This window comes from Trichosurus vulpecula, chromosome 7 (assembly GCF_011100635.1).
Source record: "Trichosurus vulpecula isolate mTriVul1 chromosome 7, mTriVul1.pri, whole genome shotgun sequence".
NCBI classification, from domain to species: domain Eukaryota; kingdom Metazoa; phylum Chordata; class Mammalia; order Diprotodontia; family Phalangeridae; genus Trichosurus; species Trichosurus vulpecula.
Genome location: NC_050579.1, coordinates 132,233,129 through 132,258,707, shown reverse-complemented (window position 1 = coordinate 132,258,707; position 25,579 = coordinate 132,233,129). Strand labels below are relative to the sequence as shown.

Sequence of the window (25,579 nt, the reverse complement as noted above, 5' to 3'; positions counted from 1 at the left end):
CTAGCTCTATTCTAACATCACTGTAATTCAATTCAATTCAGTTCGGTGAGGCTGAGCTCATTAGGTGGCAGACACTGTGCCAAGCACAGAGAAAAACAAGGACAAATGTGAACAGGTCCGAGAATTCAAAGAGCTTACCTTCTACTGGGGGCTAACATATACCAGATAAGAACATTCTTTTAAATGTACAAAGTAATTGAAAAATAATCTTAAGGGAGAGAATACTAATAACTGGAGAAATCAGTAAAGGCATCCTCAAAGAGGCAGTAATTTGAATGGAACTGGAGAATTCTATGAAGCAGAGATGAAGGAGGAAGATCATTCCAGACATGGTGGACAGCCTGTGAAAAGACACAGAAGCAAGAGATAGAATATCCTGTAAGGAGAACAGCAATGAAATTAGTATGGATAAAACATAGGGAGCTTGGGGTGAAAGGGTATGGGTACAATTTGTTCAAAAGGTGGATTGGAGCCAAACTGTGAAGGAATTTAAATGCCCAACAAATATAGGTAAAACCTAGAGACCTTGGGGAGCCACTGGGGTTTCTTGAGCAGGGCAGAAGTGCAATCTGTGCTTTAGGAATATCAGTTTGGCAGCTATGTTACATGGTAGCGGATTGGTGATTATTAAATGGAAAAGAATGGAACTCTCCATTAATCTTTTTTGTTCTCTCCTTCCCACTGTAAAATTATTCCCCTTTGTACTGAAAACAAAGAGATAATGGGAATTAACTAGTTTGACCCTTCTCTGTCATCCATTACCGTTTTCCAGCCACCTCAAGCAATAGTCCTATCTCTTCCTTAATATTTCTCTTGTCCTGAATCATAATTTAAAAAAATTACTTTGGTACTTTTTTGCAGTTATGGGTGTCCCAGCTAATTCTTAGATTTAACATTCCTGACACTATTCTCTTTTTTGGAGCGGGGGGAGGCAAGGCAATTGGAGTTAAGTGACTTACCCAAGATCACACAGCTAGTGTCAACTGAGGTCAAATTTGAACTCAGGTCCTCCTGACTGCAGAGTTGGTGCTCTATTCACTGCACCACCTAGCTGCCCCCTTTCCTGACACTATTCTTAATGGACCATATCATTCAGTTACCCTTCCTTGCTTCCATGTCCCACATGGTGTGCATGTGTGTTCTTTAAATTCAGTTATTAATGAGATTCTCTGCCACTATATCAGTACTTTTAGACAGTGCTCCCTTTTCTTCCTGATTGGAATCATCTGTGTAAACCCAATTCCAAAGTCTGTTGCTATGGGATGTTCTCCTCACTGGCAGAGATCCATGTTCCCTGCCTGGATAAAGGGCAGGGCAGAGTTGGTAAGAATAGGAAAGAGGAGAATCCTTCAGTGATCACCAATAGGAGAGAGTCCTATACCGACTGACTTTGGGAATGGGGATACATCTGTATTTCTATTATCATCATTCTACCATTCTTGAGATAACTTGGCCTTACTCTATGATTACATATAATAGTACATAAACATATAATAATATATGATGATATGTAATAAACTAATAATATATATTGTGTAATAAAAATTACATAGAATCTTTCCAGAACTTATAGTTTGCAAGTCCCAGATTTGGGTTTGTATATTGGACTGCCACAGTAGCAGTAAGGCATTTTGTCAAGTTTTGTCTGTGTTTGGTTAAATAAAAACCCATATAATCTCCCCTGATTTAGGATATTTGAATGAAGGAATATTTGTCAAAATCTAAATGATGACTTACCCTCTTACCCCCAAATTATCCACAATTTGATCATGATTTTGCCTATTCAAGTACTGAACTGACTAATTCCTAGTTTTCCTTATGGTTGAAGTTAGAATGCTACTTGAATGTAATTGAAAACTAATAGGAACCTTTTTCACTCTTCCCATGGGGCCTTCTTTCTTGGTACTTTACAGTCATCTGAAAGCTATTGATCAAAAGAAATCTTTTTTTCTTTAGCAATAGAAGTTGCTAATTACATTAGTGACTGCAACTGGAAATGATTTCTTAAAGGCATTTAACAAAGATGTTAGTTCAGTTTCACTTTCATTTCTTGGCAACTTAATGAAAAGGGGCCATTTTGCTCTGAGAGTTTCTGTGTTCCTAACACAAAGATTAATATACTTATTGTTGGAGCATCTAGAACAAAATCTATTCAGCTATTTTCAATTTTAATAATATAGGGGAGAAGAGAGGACAATTTCCCTTTTTAAATTCACAAAAAGCAATTTGTTACTTGATTTCAAATAATTCAAAATTCCATGAATTTTAAATCTTGAGATGTCATTTAAATAGTTTTAAGGAGAAATATTTGTTTTTGTTTCAAAAGTACCTTTTGAAAGTGATTTAACAGAAAATTTTGCCAGAGCCAAGGACATATTGAAAGGAGCCCAAAACTGCTGCACTTTAGAAATTGGTGAATTAGAAACTATCAATTATTTTCCTTCCTGGTTGGTGGTGATTGAACAAGGGTAGCAGAAAGGCGGGTGAATGTAAGAATATGTCATTTGCGTGTTTCAGAAAGAAAGTAGTGTCCAACTTAAAAGAACTGGAATCATGGAAATCTATGTGGGAAAAACACTTCAGTGTTCTCATTAATGAACATAATATACATGTGGGTAGTTAAAAATATTTGATGATAGGAAAAAAAACTTCAAAGAAAAAAATGACTCCTTTGTGGTTGTTTGGAATCTACTTCAAACTTTCTAAGAGGTTTAGTCTCAGTTCTTTGTTTCTTGTTTTTCTTGAAGATCAAAGTCTCTGTGTCTTCTGGAGGTGACTGCATTCGAACGTACAGGCCAGAAATCAAGAAAGGAAGCTACAATAACATCATTGTCAACGTGAAGACAGCTGTTGCTGATAATCTCCTTTTTTATCTTGGCAGTGCCAAGTTTGTAAGTCTGATTTGCACCTTCTCCCTTTCAGTTGATTCAGTTAAATCCATACACCGTGTGTGTGCGTGCGTGCGTGCGTGCGTGTGTGTGTGTGTGTGTGTGTGCGTGTAGCCAGTGGCTTATTTTGATATTTTGATAAGGGAAGTGACGATTAGATATTTAGAACCCAACAACATGGCAATAAAAATTGTCTAATTATTTCCCACTCACCCTCCCCACCCCATGTGAAAACAGAAGAAACATGTCTACCAAAGATTTGAAATATCAAATCAAGTTAGAGTAGTGCAAATATGAAGCAGAAAATTGTTGTGTATAGTATTTGGGTCCTTTGACTTTAATGCATTAACATGGTAGCATTTCTTCTATACAGTTTTACAGAACAATCTTGGTTCCAACTGTTTGAAAATGAGGGCAAATTGGTATTGCACATAAATTTTTCATTTATTAAAAATGAGGACTGTACTTTTTCATCAATGAAATAAAATAATACACAAACGAAATAGTATCAATAATAACAGAGACCTTCCAGTTCTCTGGTGTAGGGCACATCTAGATATAGTAATTCCTTCTCCCAGTGCAAGTCAGCACCTATTCCCTACAACTTATAGTCTTAGAGAGTTGCCTAGGAGGTGCCAAAAGGTTAGATAATTTGACCAGCTACCATGTGTCAGAGATAGGACTTGAACCTAGGTCTTCCTGGCTCTAAGACCAACTCTACCCACTATACGTTGATGCCTTAGCAAAAGAGTGAATGTTGCCACAAGAACCCTGAGGTAGGTAGTAAAAGTATTACTATTTCCATTGGGATTAAGAAGAAACTGAATCCCAGGGAGATAAAGCAGTCAGAGATATGGCTCAGACCCAGGTCTTTTGATACCAAGTGTAATGCTCTTTAGCTCATCCCACAGTAAAAGGAGCAACCTTGAGAGTGTTCTTGCATCACTTTTTCTGGCCAGCATGTGAATACTTGCCTTGTGTGAGTTCTCTGGCTTTGGAATTGATTGTGTGACATGAAAAATGTTAGCAAAGGACCGCCTAGCATGGCATACCTGCATCAAAGAAGGTTCTGTGCTCTACGAACAAAGCAGAATTGAAGTATCTCAAAAGAAAGGTGAGATGTCCAAATTTAGAGAATCCATCCCAGATGTTCACATGGACTATTTGTGCCCAACCTGTGGCAGAGCATTCTGAGCTTGTATTGGTCTGATCAGCCACAGTCAGACACTCTATAACTTGGCTCTAACATAGTGATGTCATTTTGGTCCTCGTTAAGAATGAAGGACAACAACCACCCAACCAGTAAAATGAAATTAAAATGGTCAGTATTTGTGGTTACTAATTTTATGGTAATGAAATCTTTCCTAGTGATATCTCCAATGTTTGTCCAATTCTCTCAAATTGAAATGTTAAAAACTTGGTCTACATTGGACTGTCCAATTAAACTAAAACTGAAAGTTCCATGTGATCTCTTTGTCCTATTTCTCTTATTCAAAGATCTTCAGGTTTAAATCAGAACTTTCATCAGCCAAGGAATGACATGAACCAAATCTTCTGGTTTAAGGCAAAATATTTTTTCAGTTCCTGTACTGCCATTTTGCCCCATTTCTTACTCCAAATCCTGAAGTGAGAAATTCTCCCAAATAAGAAGTAATGTCTTCACTATATAGACTGCCAAAGGCCTCTGGTGACTTAATCTTAAAAATACTGAAGACCTTAATACTGCTCCTCTCTGATTCATTTTATTTCTGCCAACATAATCAATGTCAAGAGACAGAATGGTACAGTGAAAAGAGCTCTGGCCTTGAGTCAAGGGGGCCTGGGTCTACGTTAGAACTCTAACATACTCTGGCCGTCAGACCCTGTGCTAGCTACTTAAATTCTCATTATCTCCAGGAAATTCTCTAAGACTTTAAGCTATTGAAACATTACCAAATTTCATTGCTAGAGAAAATTGGGGGGTGGGGTGGGGATAGTATTCCTTATACCAATGAAATAACAGGCTCAGACTTCCTCTTTGCTACCTGCCTCCCCCCCAAAAAAAACTAATGTCAACATGTAAGCAAGCAGGACTATGCACATATATGTATGACCCCTGCCCAGGGCAGGGATATCTGCCACTTTAAAGATTATCAGCAGTAAAATGTTAATTAGAAAAATGCACAAAACATGGCTGATGTTACCTGAGTTACATTATCTAAGGATTCCTCATTGTTCCACATATATGAATAGTAGCCCTTGTCAATAGACGCAAAGGATACCATCGTACTACTTTATACAAGTACTTCATGGCAAATTACTTTTCCTATTATGCTTGTCTACTTTAGACTGATTTTCTGGCCATAGAAATGAGAAAGGGGAAAGTGAGCTTCCTCTGGGATGTCGGCTCTGGAGTTGGACGAGTTGAATACCCAGATCTGACCATTGATGACTCCTATTGGTACCGAATTGAAGCATCAAGGTAATCAACTGCAATAATAAAGCCCATCATCACTGAGTTTGACAACATTTGAAACCATCATTAAATTAACATCTAGATAATTACCAATTTCATAATAAGTGTTGCTAGATATATTGAGATATATAAATTTTATTCATTTATTTGGAAAATCTATGTAAAATCTAAGAAAACACACCTCTGTTTTAGAGGATATGCATGTTTATATGATTTCCTGTAAAGTCCACTTTAGTGCCTTGTGCCATGAACATGATGACCCCCTGGGTTCTTCAATGATAGAGGGAAAGCTCTTTAAGGTCCTTCCAAGGTAGAAAAGTATGAGCACAGACCTCTTTCACTCAAGGACCAATCTAGCTAAAATTGAAAAGGCTTGTCTCCAGAACATTATTCATCAGATAAATGTTCTGGCCACAACAATACATGAAGACCTTCTATTAAGATTTAGATAGTTTAGATATCTAGTAGAGGTGTAACAGTGAAGAAAACATGGTTTCTTGAAAAGCATATACATATGCATATATATGTTTATATGTATGTATGCATATGTAGTATATATATGCATATGTTTATATATGTATATGTTAATATGCATACATATGCACATATATATTTATGTGTGCTTGCGTATGTGTTTGTGTGTGTTCACATGTATGTGCATATTTATATATGGATGTGAACATAAGTATAGGTATAGATATATAAGTATATATTAAAAGAAAAAACTAAGATCACCCATTGAGTTTGCATGTTCCAATGAATGAAACTTTAATTTTCTGAAATCCTATTTCAGTATAATTAAAACCAAGATATAATCAAGAAATTTGGAAAGTGGATGCTGTATATGGAGTGTCATTCAGGCTACACTCACTATAGCAAATGAAAGAAGATGCCCAAGGAAATGGTAGAAACCAGGACCCATTAGCATGAACAAAAGGAACAGTCCATCAGGAAGCTTTCAACTAGAATGTAAAGCAGCTAGAAAATAGCTTTCATTTGACAAATGGCAAATCCATCAACTAATTACTGCTGTTATCATTTGTCATTAGTCACCAGCAGGCCCTGAGTTGAAGAGAACACTATGATGACTGTGTTCCCTGCTTGTTATATATAATCATAACATCCAAAGAAGATCAGATTCTTGGTTTTAAATTCAGATTTGGGGGAGTAAAGAATATTTGAAAGCTAAGAACGCTGACGTGCTTATCTTTTAGGTATTGGGACATGAGCTTGCCAAATATCTCTCTATTTTGTACATTTATTTCATGAAATGTGTCTGGAAAACATATATATTATTTTCTCTGCTTTCTTTCCCTTTGCTCCTGAAGAACTGGGAGGAATGGAACTATTTCTGTTAGAGCACTGGATGGTCCCAAAGCCAGCATCATACCAAGCACATACAATTCAATCTCTCCCCCAGGCTATACAATTCTAGATGTGGATGCAAATGCAATGCTCTTTGTTGGTGGCTTGACTGGAAAATTAAAGGTAAAAGAGTTTCCTTCATCCTTATATATTTGATCTTTATAAACTGGTGAATTTCTAGTAACTAGTTTAGGTAAAAGACATTCTTTTAAAAACCATCTAAAGAATGTCAGTTTTCAACTTCACTCGTTTTGTTGTTTTTTTTTCTTTTTTTATAAAAACATGGCTCCAATTAGAACAATATTTTTTCAAGCTGAATATCAAATCTTCATGGATTGGTTCCCTGCCCCCCCCCCAAAAAAGAGAGGGATCTATCTATGCTGTGGCAATTTTTTTCTCTCTCATTTGATGCAAATTTCTTGACATCCCTCTTTTATCTCTTTTCAGATCAGTCTTCTCAGAGGGAGGTGGTTGTTTTTTGTTGTTTTTTTTTTAATGCGACCTCATTTTAAATATCCCTTTATGACTTAACTCTCACGTAGGATATGAAGTGATATGAAGTTCATACTCAGTACTAATTAAAAGATTTATGACTACCTTGGGAAATATCCAGGAACCATAAGCTTTCAGATCATGATCTGTCTCTGAAAAATTTAAAGTTGATCTTTACCTCATTCTTACAAGATAATGCTCTTAATATTCATAATTGCTTCATGGCAGGTACTTGTGCATTATCAAGTGCCTGAATTTCAAAGGGGTTCATATTGTTGAAATGAAATGAGGTGTTTGTGAAAAGACCTGTGGGTGAGGCAGAAGAGCACAGTTGAATAGAGTGGATTAGTCCTGAGCTTGTAGGAAATATCCAGGGAGAAGATTCATCAGGAAGATTGAAAAGCCATGGTGACCCCAAATTTTAATCTGACAGTTGCAAAGAAAGCCTTTTCTAGTTCCCATGAGGACCCAATCCTAACCTTTAGAGAGGAGGTTACAAAACAGGTTTATTTATTTTATTTTGTGGATGAGATAGGACTACACAACAAGGATACTAATTCCACAAGCCACATGATGAAATCATCCTTGTTAACTAGAAATGCACACTTTAGGACCCTGGTAATCCATTCTCCACCCTCACGTAAACTGTCTTTGTCCCCAGGGATGTACCTAGTAGCAAAGTAGCTCTCTCTTACAGTCAGCATCCCTGGGGACAGAGAGAAAAGAGGAACAAAGGGAATTAACAGATAATCTACCAAACTCATTAAGGTCAATCATTTTAAGCACTAGCCTCTTAGAATGTTTATTAGAGCTACTCACAAGTGTCTCGATAAACCCCTTGGGAGGAGCGCAGAAAGGAGAAGAAGCAAAAAGCCAAGCTAACCCACTGTGTTGGAAAATTAGCTTCTGTATATTTGGGGTGAACCTCTGCTTGTGGTGGGGAAAATGACTGCATGAATTGCTGCTGCTCTTCAGTCATTTCAGATTCTTCGTGACCCCATTTGGGGTTTTCTTGGCACAGATCCTGGAGTGGTTTACTATTTCTTCCTCCAGCTTATTCTGCAGATAAGGGACTGAGGCAAACAGGGTTAAATGACTTGTCCAGGGTGTAACAGCAATGTTACTAGCAGCTGCTGTGGGGGTGTAAGACTAATAACACCAGCACACAGGAGGACTGCCAACACAGATTCTTTGATCTGCTTTTCTAAAGGAAAGCAACTTTTAAATGATCGACAATCTCACTTTAATCAAACACACATGCGCACACACACACACACACACACATATAATATACACACACACACACACAATATATATATATTATCATTCACTTAGTTCAGAGGAAGAGTCAGCACCCTGAACTTCAGAGAAAATACAAACAGCAATTACAAGCAAAAATTATACAAACAGAACAACTACAAACAGCAAAGACCAACAGACAGGGCTTCTAACTGTCTGACCAAAAGCAATACATACATAGTTACCAGAGAGAGAAGCACCAACATCTGGGTTTTTCAAAGCCGGGGGCCTCCTTAATGGCTACCCAGAGTCTCATCTGGCTTCATCACATGAACGAACACTCTTCCCATGAGTGAGCCACAAAGCAAAATGCTAACCTCAGAGTAAATATATATACGTGTGTGTGTGTGTGTGTCTGTGTGTGTATTTCTTCAGGGTCAAAGGGCATCATAACCCTCATGACCCAGGCTCACATGACTCAAACTCATGTGACTTAGGCTTCCATGTGACTTAAGCAGATCAACATGGGCCTGTTAATGGATGGGAAAGATCTTCCCATTAAGCAAAAATACATTAACAATACACAGGGTCACACAACTGGAGTAGATATGTGAATCTTTTTCTCTTGAAGAAACTAAGAAAGTAATAAAGACACACAAGTGAGGCTGAATTTGAACTCACAAAGATGAGTCTCTCTGATCCTGAGCCAAGTGCTCCATATACTGCATCACCTAGCTGCATGAAGTATTCCTACTGTAATTTTCACTGATCAACATCATCTCTTTACATAGAGAATAAACTCACTTCAACAAATGTCTCTTAAGCACCTACCACTGTCAGGCATTCTAGCCCCTGGGTCTACAAAGACCCTACCAAGAGGGATTAGAGATTCCAAAGCATCAGTGGCTTGGTCACCCTATTTTGGAGATAGGCCACCTTGATGAATCTGACAAAAAAACTGTGGCCCGAGTTTATTTTTAAGCACTGTGATCACAGTTTGAGCTAAATTCTAACAAATGTTTTGTTTCCCATGTGCAGAAGGCCGATGCTGTACGAGTTATTACCTTCACTGGATGTATGGGTGAAACATACTTCGACAGCAAACCCATAGGGTTGTGGAATTTCCGAGATATAGAAGGTGACTGCAAAGGATGCACAGTCAGGTTAGTAATAGTGTGACCTTTCTTTGTCTAGTCCTCTGTATCCTGATGGTCTCAGTTTTAGTATAAGAGTATTCTGTTATTATAGATAAGGCATCATTCAATCACATAGTTTCTGTTCTATTCATTCTATTCCCCATAAAGAGTGGTTTAGTATTCCTTAAGCCTGGAAGGTTATGAACAAGTAGATAAGAAGGATGAGTATAAAGGACTGGGAAAAAAGAGGAACTAAAAAGTTATTTGGGAAGGAAAAGATAGAATGAGTCAGGATCTAGAGCCATGGACAAAGTATAAACATGCCCACATGTTGAACAAAAATATTTTAAAATGAAACCTGAAAAATAAATCTAGGACATTCATCTAGATGTAAACTCCCTGAGGGCAGGGGCCCTGTCTTCTGAATCTCACACTGATCTTGATCTCTGTGCCTCTGGCAAGTGCATAACCATGGACATAAGTCATTTGACCTCTCAGTTCCACACGCCACTGTCTAAGACTATAAATTGCTGTATTAAATTTGCTTTGATTAAGGAGTTTCTTTTCTTTTTTCTTTCTTTTTATTTTTTGCACATGAAATTGCAAATCTATTATGTGCAACTTGCTGTTCCTTTTATATTTATGATAAAGTTATCATGTAAATTTCTTTTTTTTCATCAGGAGTTCTCTACCCTAGTGAAATCAAAGGTCCCAGACTCTCTGCGCCCCCCCCCCCCAGAATAGAAAATAAAAATAGAGAATAGATTCCCTATTTAATAGATGGAATTAGGACTTCCTTATATCATTGAAATTGTAGGTCATCTGAAAAAAAAATTGGGAAAATTGTCTACTAACTTGGAAAATGGATATAGATCAGGGGTGTGCTAGTAAAGATTTGACAACTATGGTGGTAAGGGAGGAATGGACTCTTGACATGCTTTTAAAGTTAATCTGCATTATTAACATCTTCTTGTCTAAACAATCAGCAAAACAATAAATCAAACCTTGATTTGTAGCATTTCCTATTTTCAGAGGTATAAGTGTTCACACTGAAAATCTAACAAGGGTTCTCCTCAGCCAGTTCAAGAGGGCAAAAGCTTGATTCAGGTTCACATCAAGCAAGATAATATTTATAAAACACTTAGCACAGTAGCTGGCACATAATAGGTTCTCCTTTTATATCAGATACTTCCATGAATTCCTGCTGGATGAGAGAAAAACATGAGAAAAATAAACTATAAACAAGATGGAACAAAGGGAAATAGTGAATTTATCTTGTTTGGAGTAGAGATGTGATTCTTTTTCTCTTGAAGAAATTAAGAAAGTATTAAGGACAAGATGTGCTGGTTATGTGAAAAACAGTTTCTGTACTATGAAAAAATGTAAAGAAAGAAAAAATAATAGCTTAGAAAAATATTAATGGATGATGACAGGAACACAGAAATACGCAATAGATTAATCTTTACATAAAATACATAAGGAACTGTTAAAAATATACAAAGCTAACATCACATCCTTAATGAAAGAATTATCAAAGTATAAGATGACAACTTTAAAGAGAGCATTATTAATCAATACAAATCATTAATAATGAAGTTTAACCTCACTAATAATCAAGAGATGCAAATCGAAGCAACTTTGAGGTTTTATCTTAAACCCATCAAATTAACAAAAATAATTAAAAGCAACAAAATTCATTGCTGTGTCAGGTCAAGTCAAATTAGCAAACACTTATTAATCACTTATATGTGCCAAGCACCGTGCTAAATGCTGGGTTACAAAGCAAGGCAAAAATCTAGTCCCTGCTCTGAAGGAACTCATTTTCAAATGGGGAAAACAATAAATAAACTAGAAAGATATATACAGAATAGACTGAAGAAACTCTGAGGTGATAACAGTAGGAGCTCAGAGCTGGAGGAATGGGAAGGGACCAGGAAAGGCCTCCTGAAATAGTGGGTTTTAGGCTAAGGCTTGAAGGGCTCTAGAAAACCAAGAGGCATATGAGAAGTGGAAGAGCATTCCAGGCTTGAGAGACACAGTGCAAGGCACAGAACTGGGATACTGAGTGTCACTTCAAGTACTGCAAGTAAAGCAATGTTGCTAAAATGTAGAGTGTAGGGAGAAAAATAAAGTGTAAGAAGACTAAAGAGTTAGGACAGAACTATGGCAAACTCGTACAGTCTTTTGTAGAGCAATCTGGGAGTATGCAACAAAAGTTACAAGAACTATTTTATTCCATGAACTAATAATTCTTTTGTTGAAACTAAACTTTGATCAATACAATGCTCAACTACCAGTCCTAAAGACTGAATATGAAATCTACCACTAGACTCCTGCCAGAGAGGTGATGAACTTAAAATGCAGAGACATGTTTAGGCATGGCCGACGTGGGAAATTGGTACCCTGGACTATTCGTGTTTATCATGAAAGTTTTGTTGTGGATTTTTTGGTGTTGTTGTTTGGTGGAGGCATGGGGGTAGTAATGAGAAGGATTAATTATAAACGCATATAAAAATAAATTTACTATATATTATATATATACCTCTGATGTAATATGTGTATATTATATTTATACCCTAAATATATGTATACTATATATATATACTATGTATACTACATATATATTATATTCATACCCTCAATATGAATGTATAGTATATACATATCCTAAAAGTGTAATAACAACAGCAACAGTCTAAAAGAACTATCTTTTTGAAGATTGTCATAGCAGCATTATTTGTACTTGCAAACAACTACAACCAAAAGAAAGTTAAAAATTCCAAATGAGAGAGGGCAGTGGAATAGGTTATAAAGCACTAGTATAACTGAATACAATAATGCAATGTAGATCAATAAGTATAAGCAAATGTAAAGAAATCTAGACAGACATTATAAAATAATGCAAAGTGGAAAAAGAAGCAGAACCAGAAAAAAATACTTTACAATAACTATGACCACGTAAGAGGAAGCATATATGGGAATGAATGAAGAAATGGAGGAAGCATATATGGGAATGAATGAAGAAATGGAGAATCCTGGTTGCTAAAAGGTAATGTGATACTTTAGATAGAGTGCTCCATTTGGAGGCAGACGACCTGAGTCCAAATCCGGTCTCTGCTGCTTAATCCCACAGTGGCTTGGGTTCAGTCACTTTGCCTTTCTTCTCCTTACTTTCTTCATTTCTAAAATGAGGAGGTTGGTTTAGATGATTTAGTCTAAGATCCATTGAAGTTCTAGATTGATGATCTTTGAAGGAATCACTGAAAAATTATGTTTTGTACCTTAAAATTCAATTAAATAGAAACAGTTGCAAAGCACATACAATTGGTTGCACTAATATTTTTCTCTACTCTTAATAGAAGGCAAACCTAATTGGTTGCATTAATGCTAATATTATTTATTAGAAATCACTTAATTTAAATGTATATATATATTGAATAGTCAAAGGGTTCCTTCCTGTGAGTACATCAGAATATAACAATCAATAGAAACTAAATAGTAGAAGAGTTGATGAATATTAAAATTGACAGTACAGAGGTTTGAAAAATTAGGGAGCAATCAGTAAATCTGGACTGTTATTTCCAGTCTGAGGTACACATACGTATTTCCACGACCTCTGTTCCCTCTCCACTCTACTTAGCATTGCAGGTAAAACATCAAACTTCCTTCCCAGCTTGTCAGAATAAGACTATCAGAGGCAAGACTTTCTAAATTAAACTACTGCTTAGTCCCTTCCCTACACCTTCATTTAACTGGACATTAAGATTAAAATAAGAAGAATGGCTGAGTGTTGTAATATGCCTTTAGCACAGCTTTGAAAAAAATATGAAAGTCTTCCATATATTTACAATTCACAGGCAGCTATTCCCATTGCATTAGAGCTAAAAATAGGAGAGTGTTACTATTCATAAGTAATGAGATTAAAGCTACAGCAACTAGATCTAAAATCAAGGCCCAAGTGGAAAACAAGAGAAAGTTAAGGCTTAGAGATGTAGCTCATTAATCATACAAAATAGTAGTCACTTTCCATGAAAATGTTCAAAGGAATAGGAAAACGTTAAAAATCAGGCTGCTGGTTAGTGAGTGTTACCTACAAGGCAGCTAGAGCTATAAAACTAAAATAAAAATCCATTTAAAATATTCCAAGGATAAACAATTCTTAATAGAAGGCTAGAGGGTGAAATGCTGCAATAAAATATATTACAGAGCTTGCTATTTGTTTTCTCTTAATCCCAAGGTCGTAAGTTTAAATTGGACTAAACTATAGGTGATCCAAAGCAATCTCATTCATCAGGTGAAATTAGTTGATCCAAATCTCTCTGTATAGGTGTGCTGTGCCAAAATCCCCTCCTGCGGATGAGAATTACTCTTGAGTCTCTCTTTAACTCCTTCGTGAGCTATAGAATCATAGGATTTAGACCTGGAAGGCCTCTTGGCCAACATCATCTAATCCAATCCCTAAATTTTACAGACTAGCAAACTGAAGCCTAGAGAGACCAGATCCACCTGCCCATTTCACATAATAACAGTGACAAAGCCAATACTAGAACCCATGTCTTTTGACTCCCAAACCAGTACTCTCTCCACTATAGGTTAAGCGTGTGGACAAAATCTATGCAGTAGTGTTGCTGTTCTATAGTTTTGTAGAAGAAATCCATGGTGTCCATTTTCTCTATACACCTTTCCTGACAAGACCTATAACTTTGTTTGTCTTTTGGTGGCAATGTCACAGCGGGTATATATCTTCAGGGAAGAGACAGGGGATCTTGACCTGGGGTATGTGAACTTATTTTTTAAGTAAGTGAGGTTATTAGACTTAATAACTTAATAACCTCCCCTAGGAAGTCTAATTCTAATGATGGAAGCAAATAAGAAAATAAGTACATGCAAGATCTATAACTTGGATCTTAACCTGGGGTATGTGAACTTACTTTTTAAGTAAGTGAGGTTATTAGATTTAATAACTTAATTACCTCCTCAAGGAGCCCTAATTCTAATGGCAGAAGCAAATAAGAAAATAAGTAAGTACATGCAAAATCTATGCAGAGTAAATGGAAGGTAATCTCAAAGGAAAAGACACTAGCAGCTGGATGTATCCTGAAAGGACTCCTGTAGAAGGTGGGATTTAAGCTGTGTCATGAAAGAAATTAGAGAATCCAGGAGGCAGAGATGAGGATGAAGAACATTAAACTAATGGGGACAGCCCGGTGCAAAGACATAGGGAATGGAAATGGAGGGTGAGGAACAGCAAGGTCAATGATGCTGGTTTATTCACCTGTGGAGGCGAGTAAAAAGCAAATACACCGGAAATATAGGAAGAGTCAAATTGTGAAGAGCTTTAAATGCTAAAAAGCAAATCTTATATTTGATCCTAGAGATAATAGGGAACCACTAGAATTTACTGAGTCACATGTTTGGATCTATGCTTTTTGAAAACAATTTTGGCAGCTGAGTAGAGGATAGATTGGAGTAGGGAGAGACACGAAGCATCGACCATTTAAAAGGTCATTGCAATAATCCTAGAAATGATGAGGGCCTAAACTAAAACAGAGTGATGGTCATGGGAGTGAAGAAGAGGGTACAGATGTGAGAAATGTTGTTGAGGTGGAATCACCAAGACTTGAAAATTTATTGGATATGTCAGATGAGTGAGAATGAGGATCGTCATGAGCTTGGGTGCCTGGGAGTTTAGTGGTACCCTCAACATCAGTAAGGAAATGCAAAAAAGTGGTCTGTTTGGAGGGAAAGAAAAGAGTGCTGTTTGGGTCATTTTAAGTTTGAGAGCCTCAATAGGACATGCGATTTGAAATATCCAAAAGGTACTTGGTGATGTAGGGTTGTAATTCAGGGAAGAGACTAGGGATATATATGTATATAGGTATAGACATTGATAGATATAGATGTAGATAGATATATACATACATACACCATATACATACACACACAGGGAGATATATACATACACACACACACAGATCTGGGAATCATCTGCTGTTAATTGAACCCATGAGAACTAATGAGGTCCTCAAGTAAGAGAGTGCAGAGAGAAAAAGAAAAGATTGTGTCAGAGCCTTGGCTATAATCCCAGTTACTGCATGGAATATGGATGGTGAATCAGCAAAGGACGGAATGGTCAGAGAGAAGGACAACCAGGAGAGAGTAGTGTCACAAAAACCAAAAGAGAAGATTATTTCCATGAGGAGAGGATGGTCAGCAGTGTCTAATGAGGATTTAGAAAAGGCCATTAAATATGACAATTAAGGATTATTGATAACTTTAAAGAGATTGGTTTCAGTTGAGTGATGAAATTGGAAGCCATATCACAGGGTTAAGAAGAGAATGAGAGGAAAAGAAATGGAGGCACTCATTGTAGATGGATCTTTGAGTTTCAAGAGAGATTGGCCTAGTAACCCACACTAGGAAAAAAAAATGGCCTGGCGTAGTAGATAGAGAGCCAAGGTCACAGTTAGGAAAGGCTAGTTTTAAAATTCTGACTGTAATGACCCTGGGCAAATAACTTAACATCTTTGTGCCCCAAGCAGTTCTCCAAGACTGTAAATTGCAGAACAGGTCTTTATCTGCCTGGATAAAGAGAGCTTCCTCAACAGGAGTTGCCTGTGCCAATGAAATCCAACGTGTGCATGTATATATACATAAATATATATATGATAAACTAGGCCCAGAATTGAAAGGTAGGAGGAGATGGACCTAGATCTCCTGTGGGGAAATTGCCTAAGCACCTTCAATGATCTCAAATTGCTCATTTTTTCCAAAGATTTTTTTAAACCATTATTTTTCTGATGATACTTTAAGACTGTGAATCATGGAACACCATGATCTTGGAAGAATCCAAATTGCAGACAGCTCAGAGGGTAATGGAAGGACAGATATCTTGCAGTCAGTTTTTCTTTATATCCACCCTTCCACGCTTGTCTCTGCAGTTATCATTCAGAAAAGCAAACTAGGCCACTGCCTCGGTAGATCCTACAGCACTTGTCTTCTCAGCAGCCACAGCTACTGAAGAGCCAGAAAAGAAACTTCTCAATGTCAACGTCCTTGGCACCATCAAATGGCTCAGCATTAGAAACCATTTTGATTTGATTTATGAAAATGATACTAAAAAAAGGTGCTGGTGTATCCTAAGGACCACTGGACTTTTTCATCTGACTTGTATTTTGTATTTTGCATCTCCCTATTGAAATATGAGTTCCTTAAGAAAAGAGACTGTCCTTCTTTTCTCTGTCTCCTCAATGCTTGTCAGATTTGATGGTCTTTTTTCAGTCCTCATCTTTCTTGATGTCTCCTCCTGGCTGTTCTTTCTTCTTCTCTGAGTTTTCGAGATATGGCTTCTCTCTTCATTTTCCTCCTATCTGTCTCATCACTTTCCACACTCCTTTGCTAGTTCATTATCTATAACATGACCACTAATTGTGGATGTTCCCCAAGGTTCTGTCTTCATCCCCCTTCTCTTCTCTTCCTAAATTCTCTCCCTATAGTCTTAATTATAGTCTCCTTACCAATGGATCCCAGATCTATATAACCAGTCTCACTATCTCCCCTGAGCTTCAGTCCCACCTCTTCAGTTGTTTATTGGGCATTTAAAGCTGGATGTCCCAGAGATATTTCAAACTCAATTTGTTCATATAGAGCTCACTATCTTTCTACCCAAATCTATCCCTTTTCCCAAACTTCTCTGTTTCTGTCAAAGATTCCAGTCTCTCAGGTTATCCTTAATTGGTGTTGTCTTTGATTTCTCACTCTCCCTCATTCCTCATATCCAATCTGTTACCAAACTTGCCATATTCATCTCCACAGTATCTCTCACATCTGATCCTTTCTCTCTGTTTAATTATCTATCACCTTAAATCTTGCGCTCATCCCCCCCTCCCCTAGATTATTGCAGTGACATCCTAAATTGGTCTCCCTGCCTCAAATCTCTCCCCACTTCAATACATCCTTCACACTGCTGCCAGAATTATTTTCCTTAAGGAAAGATCTGATTGTGTCATTCCCCTATTAAACCAATCGTAGTGACTTCCCATTGTCTCTAAAGTCAGATATAAGCTCCTCTGTTTAGCTTTTATAGTCCTTCATAACCTTGCCCTAATCAATCTTTCTAACCTCACTGAACATCACTTCCCCTTCCACGTTCTGTGATCTTGCCAGTCTGGTTTTCTCCTTGTTCCATTCACATGGGCACTCCCTCTCCCATCGTTGTACATTTGCACTAGTTGTCTCCCATTCTGAGAAAACATTGCCCCTTCACTTTTGACTAATAGAATTGCTTCCCTCCTTCAAGACACATCTTGGGCTCATGGGAAACCTTTCCTGATCCCCTCATCTCCCACTGCCCTCCCTATCAAACTACCTTGTATTCAGCTATTTTATATGTATTTGTATTTATTCTGTATATATCTATATATGTCCTTGTTGGCTCTTGCCTTCAAATATAAGCCCCTTCTGAGTAGAAATTGTTTCATTCTTTCTGATTATACCCCCAGAACCTAATTCAATGCCCCCATTAGAGTAGGCACCTAGTAAATACTTATTAACAGATTGATTGATGGTAGATGCGTGCAGTCCTCAGAACATTACCAAATCAATTGAGAATTAATGTAAAAGATATCAAGGACATGTGGGACTGAAAAAGGTGTTAGGCAAGAGTAACAAGAGAGAGAAAGATAACCAGTGGACAATCTGAGCGCAGTGGTGGTATTGCCAAAGTATTTATTTAGCCAGGAGAAGACTTCCAATGTTTTGACTTGATCCTGCATGGAGGATTCATGGAAAAATATGGGCAAGAATTGCACAGAATAAGAAGACAGATTATAATCTCTACTAGGAGAGAAAGTACCACACTGATGAGCTTATAAACAATCACTGAAGTCACTGGTACAGTACTGTGAACGCTGTAGATATGTAATAAATGTTTTTGCTTATTACTGCTCCTATTCTGTGAATACCTTTTTGGTTTTCTTTCTCCCTAGTCCCTTTTTTTCCTTCTTTCCTTCTATCCCGTCCCATATGTATAACCTTTCTTTTGAATCAGGACCATTTTAAACAATATTTACATGGTATATTACTCACTCATTTGTTCAAAAAATCCTTACTGAATGTTTATTAAGTGGGAAGCACCATGTTAGGTACTTATGTATGGGATATAGGACACATGGTCCCTGGCCTCCAAGAATTCACAATTAGTGTATGTTGTATTAACATGGTAAATATCTTAACTAATAGATTTTTTTTTGCCTTTCTAGTCCGCAGGTAGAAGACAGTGAGGGTACTATCCAGTTTGATGGAGAAGGCTATGCTTTGGTCAGCCGCCCCATACGCTGGTACCCCAATATCTCTACAGTCATGTTCAAGTTCAGGACCTTTTCTTCAAGTGCTCTCCTGATGTACCTTGCCACCCGAGACCTGGTAAAAAAAAATCTCACACACATACACACACACACTGGTTAGACTACACAGCCCACAAATGTCATGGGTCATTTTAATTAGTATAAAATAAGACAAGTAAAGGAGAATAGATTTGTTGTGTTGCACCTAGTCATGGATGATGCTAATAATAAAAAGAATTTACTTTGCTCTAGTAGCTATAACTCCAAGCAAAAATGCACTGTGATTTTCCAAATCACAACCTGCTCCTTTACAATAAGAATGTAACAGACTACAGAGTACCCTGGTTTGGAATCTTGTCAAAGCCAAGCCACTATTTCGAGCTAGATGTCTGTCCAATTATTCACCTATCTCTCAAGATACCCACATGGGTAATTATTCTTCTAGGATACTAAATGATAACCCAGTGGCTTACTTGGTATTCTTTCCAAAGTGTCTCATTTATGCTAAGAGTAGGTTTTTCTTTATCGCAATAGCTTCGTCATAGCATTTTACATCATTAGAAACTATATTTCACACCTACAAATGGGTACATCCTGCTCCAAAAGAACTCTTTTCTAATGTAACATAGAATTGCAGAAAAGAAACCATAACTGTCACAAATTCCTCAGTAAAAGCAAAAACCCACCTTTTTATGTGTGTGTTTGTCTAATCACTGGTGTTTTTGGCATTATAAACAGAAAGATTTTATGAGTGTAGAACTCACTGATGGACACATAAAAGTCAGCTATGATCTGGGCTCAGGCATTGCTTCTGTTATCAGCAACCAAAACCATAATGATGGGAAATGGAAATCCTTCACCCTGTCAAGAATTCAAAAACAAGGTGAGTTTTTATACCGATAGCACCCCAAGTACTTTAATTATCCCATTTAGTGCAACTCACAATTTAATCTCAAAGAAGATGGTGTCCATAATTGTCAGTTCTCAGAAGTTCTATTAAAAAACTGATACAGCCAATTCTTCTGCTTAGATTATTATAGGTGGTTTGGGTTAGATGTGACTGATTGAAGTGTCAAATGGCTCTTCTGTCATTTTCTTTTGAAACTCGGAGCTTAATTCTCAGGCATAAAACTGTTTCACAACTTACAAAATTACATCCTGTAATAGGTTTGAAAAAATGTTTTTTCAGGTAGTTCCAAAATTGAACTCTCTCTAGAAAGGTGGTAGAGAAAATGTCCATGAATCCAGGGCCACCAGGAAGAGTTTCTAGGGCAATAGGCCAGCAATCTTTGTTCCTTATTCCATTTTTTTTAAGTCCAAGGTATCAAAGAAGTGAGCAAATGCCAAAATACTGTCTGAGGTAACAGCTGAAGTTGAAGTGTTTAATAAATTCCCTCCAACATATATTGCCATAAGACCCCAAACCAAACAGGATATAGAAAGAAAGCTAAAAAACATTTTAGCTGGCATTTATTAGGCCCCAGGCTTACAAATCAGTGCCCATTTTTTATAGCTCAGATAAATAGTTTTAAATTTTCAGCAAAATTTAAGAGTTAAGAAAAAAATCATAATTTTACCATTTTCCAAATATAATGGAACATAGGACAAAAAATAATGAATTTGCAATCCTAAGGTCTGGATTCAAATCCTGGTCCTGTATGTCACTTTGCTGTATGATTGTGGATGAGTCATGTAACCTCAGCCTCAGTAGAATGAAGACGGTGGCCTAGGCAATCTCTAAAGCCTTTTCCAGATGTGACATTCTGTCTTATAAATATACCCATCCATAAGTTTTCCATTTCTATATGAGCTCCAAAATTCCTTTAGCATAATCTTTTATCTTCCCAACCTTCTCTTAGACTTACAACCCCAAACCCAGTCTTTCAACCTCACTGTTTCCTTCACTCTTCTCACCCCTTGGTTCATTCCTATACTGTCACCCTGCACTGGCTTTGCTCTCCCTCCTTTAGCTCAGCTTCGTGCTAAATCAATTCAATTCCATAGTCTTCTCTGCATTATATAGTCCCTTTCCCCCTTGTCCTATGGCCCATCACACCTTGCCAAATCCCAACCTTGGATTAGTATTGTGATTCACCATCTTGTTTGCTATTAAAAGTGATACTGTACAAAACTGGAGAAAATCATAAAATTACGTTAAATGGGTACACCACAAATTTAAGTTATATAACTCCATTGGGGTCTTACCGCAGCATGGCAATCTTTTTACACCTCTCTAATCAATTCACTCTCTTCCTCATCACAACAGTTATTTCAAACCTTTTTGTCCTTTCTCAAGCCTCCCAAGGCATTTTCTCCCCTCACCTTCCCAGCTGAGGACCTTACCTCTTACTTCCCAGAAAAAAAATTGAATCTATTCACTGAGAGTTCTCTCTTCTTTCCTTCTTTTCATCTCAAATCACTGAGACATCTTCCCCTACTATCTCTTCCTTTACCCATGCTTCACATGAAAAATTGGGCCTTCTCTTTGGCAAGGCTAATCTCTCAACATACGCCTCTTGGTCCCATTCCTTCCCCTCTCCTCCAGGAGATTTCCCCTTCAATCATCCCCACTCTCTCTAATCTTTAATCTTTCCCTATATCTCATACAGGGATATCCCATATCTCCCTCATCCTTAAAAAACAAACAAAAAACCACCTACACTTGGTCCAACCCTTCCCACTAGTTAATGTCCTATATATTTTCTCTTCTTTGTAACCAGCTTCCCTGAGAAAGCCATCTATATTTGATGCCTCCACCCTTTACTCTTGAATATTCTCTCCATTCTAGGTTTTCTTGATACTGTTCTCTCTTGGTTCTTCATTTATCTACCTGACTGCCTCTTCTCAAACTCCCTTACTGATCCTCATCCAGGTTACACCTACCTACAAACTGTGGGTGTCCTTCAAGGCATTTCCTTCATCCTTCATGTCTTTTCATTCTCTACTCTCCGACTTGCTAATCTCATCAGCTGCCATAGGTTCAGTTATCCCCTCTATGCAAATGTTTCCAGATTCACATATCCAGCCACAGTATCTCATCTAAGTTGCAGTCCCTCATCACCACCTCCCTCCTGGACATCTCAAACCAGATATCCTATAGACATAACTTTCCCTCTGAGATTACATTTGTTCATTTTTCAGTTGTATCTGACTCTTCATGACCCCATTTGGGGTTTTCTGGCAAAGATATTGGAGGGGTTTGCCATTTCCTTCTCCAGCTAATGTTATAGCAGAGAACTGAGGCAAACAGGGTTAAGTGACTTGTCCAGGGTGACACAGCTGGTAAGTATCTCAGGTCAAATTTGAAGATTCAAGAAGAGTCTTCCTAGCTCCAAGCCCAGCATTCTATCCACTGTACCACCTAGCTTCCCTGAGATTACATTTACACAGCATATATCTTGTAGTATAATTTTTTATGTTGTGTCTCCTATTAAAATGTGAGCTCCTTCAGGGCCAATACCATCATTTTATCTTTCTTTGTATACTCAGGGCTTAGTATAATGCCTGATACATAGTAAGTACTTAAATGCTTTTGACTGACTGATTCTATGAAATATGGGAAGGTACAGTTATCACTGGACCCCAAGTCAGGAGGCCTGGGTTCCAGTTCCTATCTTATTAACTTAAACGAGTCACTCCTTGGGACTCTTTTTTTTTATTTCTAAGATAATAGAGTTTGACTTTGATGCCATGACCTTTGGCAAACCACATAATTTCCTTGGACATCGGTTTCCTCATAAGCAATGTGAAGGAGTTGGAATAGATTGCCTCAGAGGTCTCTTCCATCTCTAGATCTCTGATCCTAGGATCCTGTGATTCACTCACTTCTAAGGTCCCTTCCAGCACTAACATCCACCAATTCAAAGGCTAATAGAGACCCACACATGCTGTCTGCTATCAGCAGCACTAAAATCTTATAACAATAGTTTATTGTTGTTGAGTCGTTCCATCATGTCTGACTCTTCATGACCCCATTTGTCGTTTTCTTGGCAAAGATACTGGAGTGGTTTGCCATTTCCTTCTCCAACCCATTTTACAACAGATGAGGAACCGAGGTAGTCAGGGTTAAGTGATTTGCCCAGGGTCGCACAGCTAGTAAATATCTGAGGCCAGATTTGAACTCAGGTCTTCCTGACTTCAGGGCCTTCACTCTATCCACTGTACCACCTAGTTTACTTGTCTTTAATCTACAAAGGCACAAATGGGGAAAGAAGAGGAATGTGTAAGGGCAGCTTTTATAAAGGTTGGGATGAAGCCTTCCCTTCATGGTAGTCAGAACTTTCCATCCAACATGATGGAGTAATTTGTTTTTTAATGGGGTCATGCTACTGCTGTTTGTTTGGTTTTAGAATGAGAGGCCACTAGGTGGTGCGATACTATGGAAGGCTGTACTTGGAATCAGGAAAACTCAAGTCCAACTCCTAACTCAGAGAGTCACTTTACCTCTTTCTTTAAAAAAAAAATTATTTATTAATATTCTTTTCTTTTTAGATTTTGAATTCCAAATTCTCTCCTTCCCTTCCACCCCTCCCTCACCCACTGAGATTGCAAGCAATACGTGACACTTAACCTCTTTCAGCCTCAGTAGCTCCATATATAAAAATGGGGATTGCATTTACCTCACAGGGCTATAATGAGATTGAGAAAATATATGTAAAGCAAGACCTAGCTATTATTATTAAATTAATACACATAATCAAGGATAAGGAAGAGAATCCTCTCCAGTGACCGAAGTTCCAAACTACAGGTAGAATACTCTTTAAACAAAGCCATTAAAGGGTAAAGTTCTATAAAAAGAGGCTATTTGTCTATCGCATCCACAGCCCATATACCAACACTACATTGTTGATCCAAAGAGGAGGAATTTCCTTTGAGCAGTCTAACATCACAGATACATTCACAAGGTGACTACCTTGGGCAATTTAATTAACTTCCCTGAGGCTCTGTCTGTGAAATGAAGGGTTGAACTGCATGTCCTCTGAGGCCGCTTCCAGATCCAGCCCAAGAGCTATGATCTCTGATTCTGTGAGCCTAAGGTCCTATCCATTTAGCAATTATTTTTTGAACAAATATGCCCTTCTTTTAGTACAACATTCACCAAAAGAATCTGTATTTTAGTATTTCTACAATGTGAAATAATTACATAATTTTGCAGTTCCTTGGAAGTTCTTTTGGTGATTTGGGGAAATGGTATGGGGTGGGGGAAGATTTTTATCACTATTAATTTTATTGCTGCTAGAGATACCTAGGTGGTACAATGGATGCAATGCTGGGCCTGGGAAGATCCAAGTTCAGATCGAGCATCAGACACTTACCATCTATGTGTGCATGGACAAATCACTTAATCTCTGTTTGCCTCAGTTCCTTCGGCTGTAAAAATGGTGATAAAAATACCACTTCCCTTGTGAGGTTGTTGTGAAGATCAAATGAGATATTTGTACAGTGCCTAGCACAGTGCCTGGTGCATCATAGGTACTATATAAATACTTAATCCCTTCTCCTAATAACAGAGAAACAGGAGGTTTAAAAAAAACTGGAGGATGATGGGGGACTTCTATACCCTTCCTCCCCAACCTTTTCTTTTTTTCACTTAGAACCTATAAAGACAGAGTAGCACGTAGATTATAATGTATAATTGAATATTTGTAAATGTATATATATGCTTTTGTACATATACATATGTATGGATATAATGTAATTATATATATCTATAATGTATATATAATTGTGTATATATATAAATGTACATGTGCATATATAATGTATATATATGTGTGTAATTATAGATATATAAATGTATATAATGTAATTGTATATTTGTAAATGTATAATGTATAACTTCCTCAAAGGTAAACTAGGCCCAAGTTACAGGGAGCATTCTCTCACCAGAGTTCAGACTCTTTGAGGCAGAGGAGAGCTTCACAGAGACTGGGTGGTAGAAATATTGAGAAAAGGGGCTAGAGATTTGGGATACTCTTCTGGGGCTAGAGAGGGGAGGCAACAGTCCAGGCCAAGAAGGATTTAGGGTCATCCATCTTCCCCTTCCTCATCACTTCCAGCCCTATTATCTTAGACTCAAGTTCCCCTAGACCATATGAGAAACAGGAACAAGGTAGGGGTGGAGAATTGCCCCAGGCATAAGAGGTTGGAAGTAGGAAGAGGAGGGGAGTGGGGTGTTCTGTGTTCCCCTGACATTCTTGAGAAGCCATTTGAAGTATGACTGGAAGTCAGAGACTGTCTGTAATAGAATGTGAGTTATACTTCAGGTTTTTCTGGGAAATTCAAGAAACGTCTCATTGTTGAACCTGGGTTAAAGAAACTCCTTAAAGGACTGTATGCTTATTATATTCCAAACAAAGAGACATAAATCATAGAGTAGGTTGCGGCCTAGTGGATCTTTGATCTCCAAATGAAAAATCTCAAATGACATAATATATAGAAAAAGCTGTGTAAGCTATAAAACACCAAATAAATGATTTTTCCCATCATTCTCATCAGCATCAGCATCATAATCCTCTCTCTTTGATTTGTCCTACTTTCCCCATAAGCAGTTTCCTGGGAGGCTGTTCTCCTTATCCTTCCCTACCAGTAATGGTATGAATGTCCGATGCGTTTATATCTAAGTAGTTATTATATTGAAATATTTCAAGAATCCTTGAT

The 25,579-nt window shown here is 37.6% G+C and overlaps 1 protein-coding gene across 7 annotated transcripts in view; it reads left to right on the top strand.

Annotated features, from left to right (window-relative positions):
• LAMA2 (laminin subunit alpha 2) overlaps positions 1-25,579 on the top strand; it is a 777,226-nt gene that overhangs the window by 697,311 nt on the left and 54,336 nt on the right. For all 7 annotated transcript variants that reach the window (XM_036766214.1, XM_036766215.1, XM_036766213.1 and 4 more), the window contains 6 exons: positions 2,748-2,891; positions 5,216-5,349; positions 6,672-6,831; positions 9,478-9,602; positions 18,836-18,998; positions 19,658-19,802. In XM_036766214.1, coding sequence (XP_036622109.1) covers positions 2,748-2,891; positions 5,216-5,349; positions 6,672-6,831; positions 9,478-9,602; positions 18,836-18,998; positions 19,658-19,802 — 871 coding nt within the window. The remainder of the gene's footprint in view (positions 1-2,747; positions 2,892-5,215; positions 5,350-6,671; positions 6,832-9,477; positions 9,603-18,835; positions 18,999-19,657; positions 19,803-25,579) is intronic.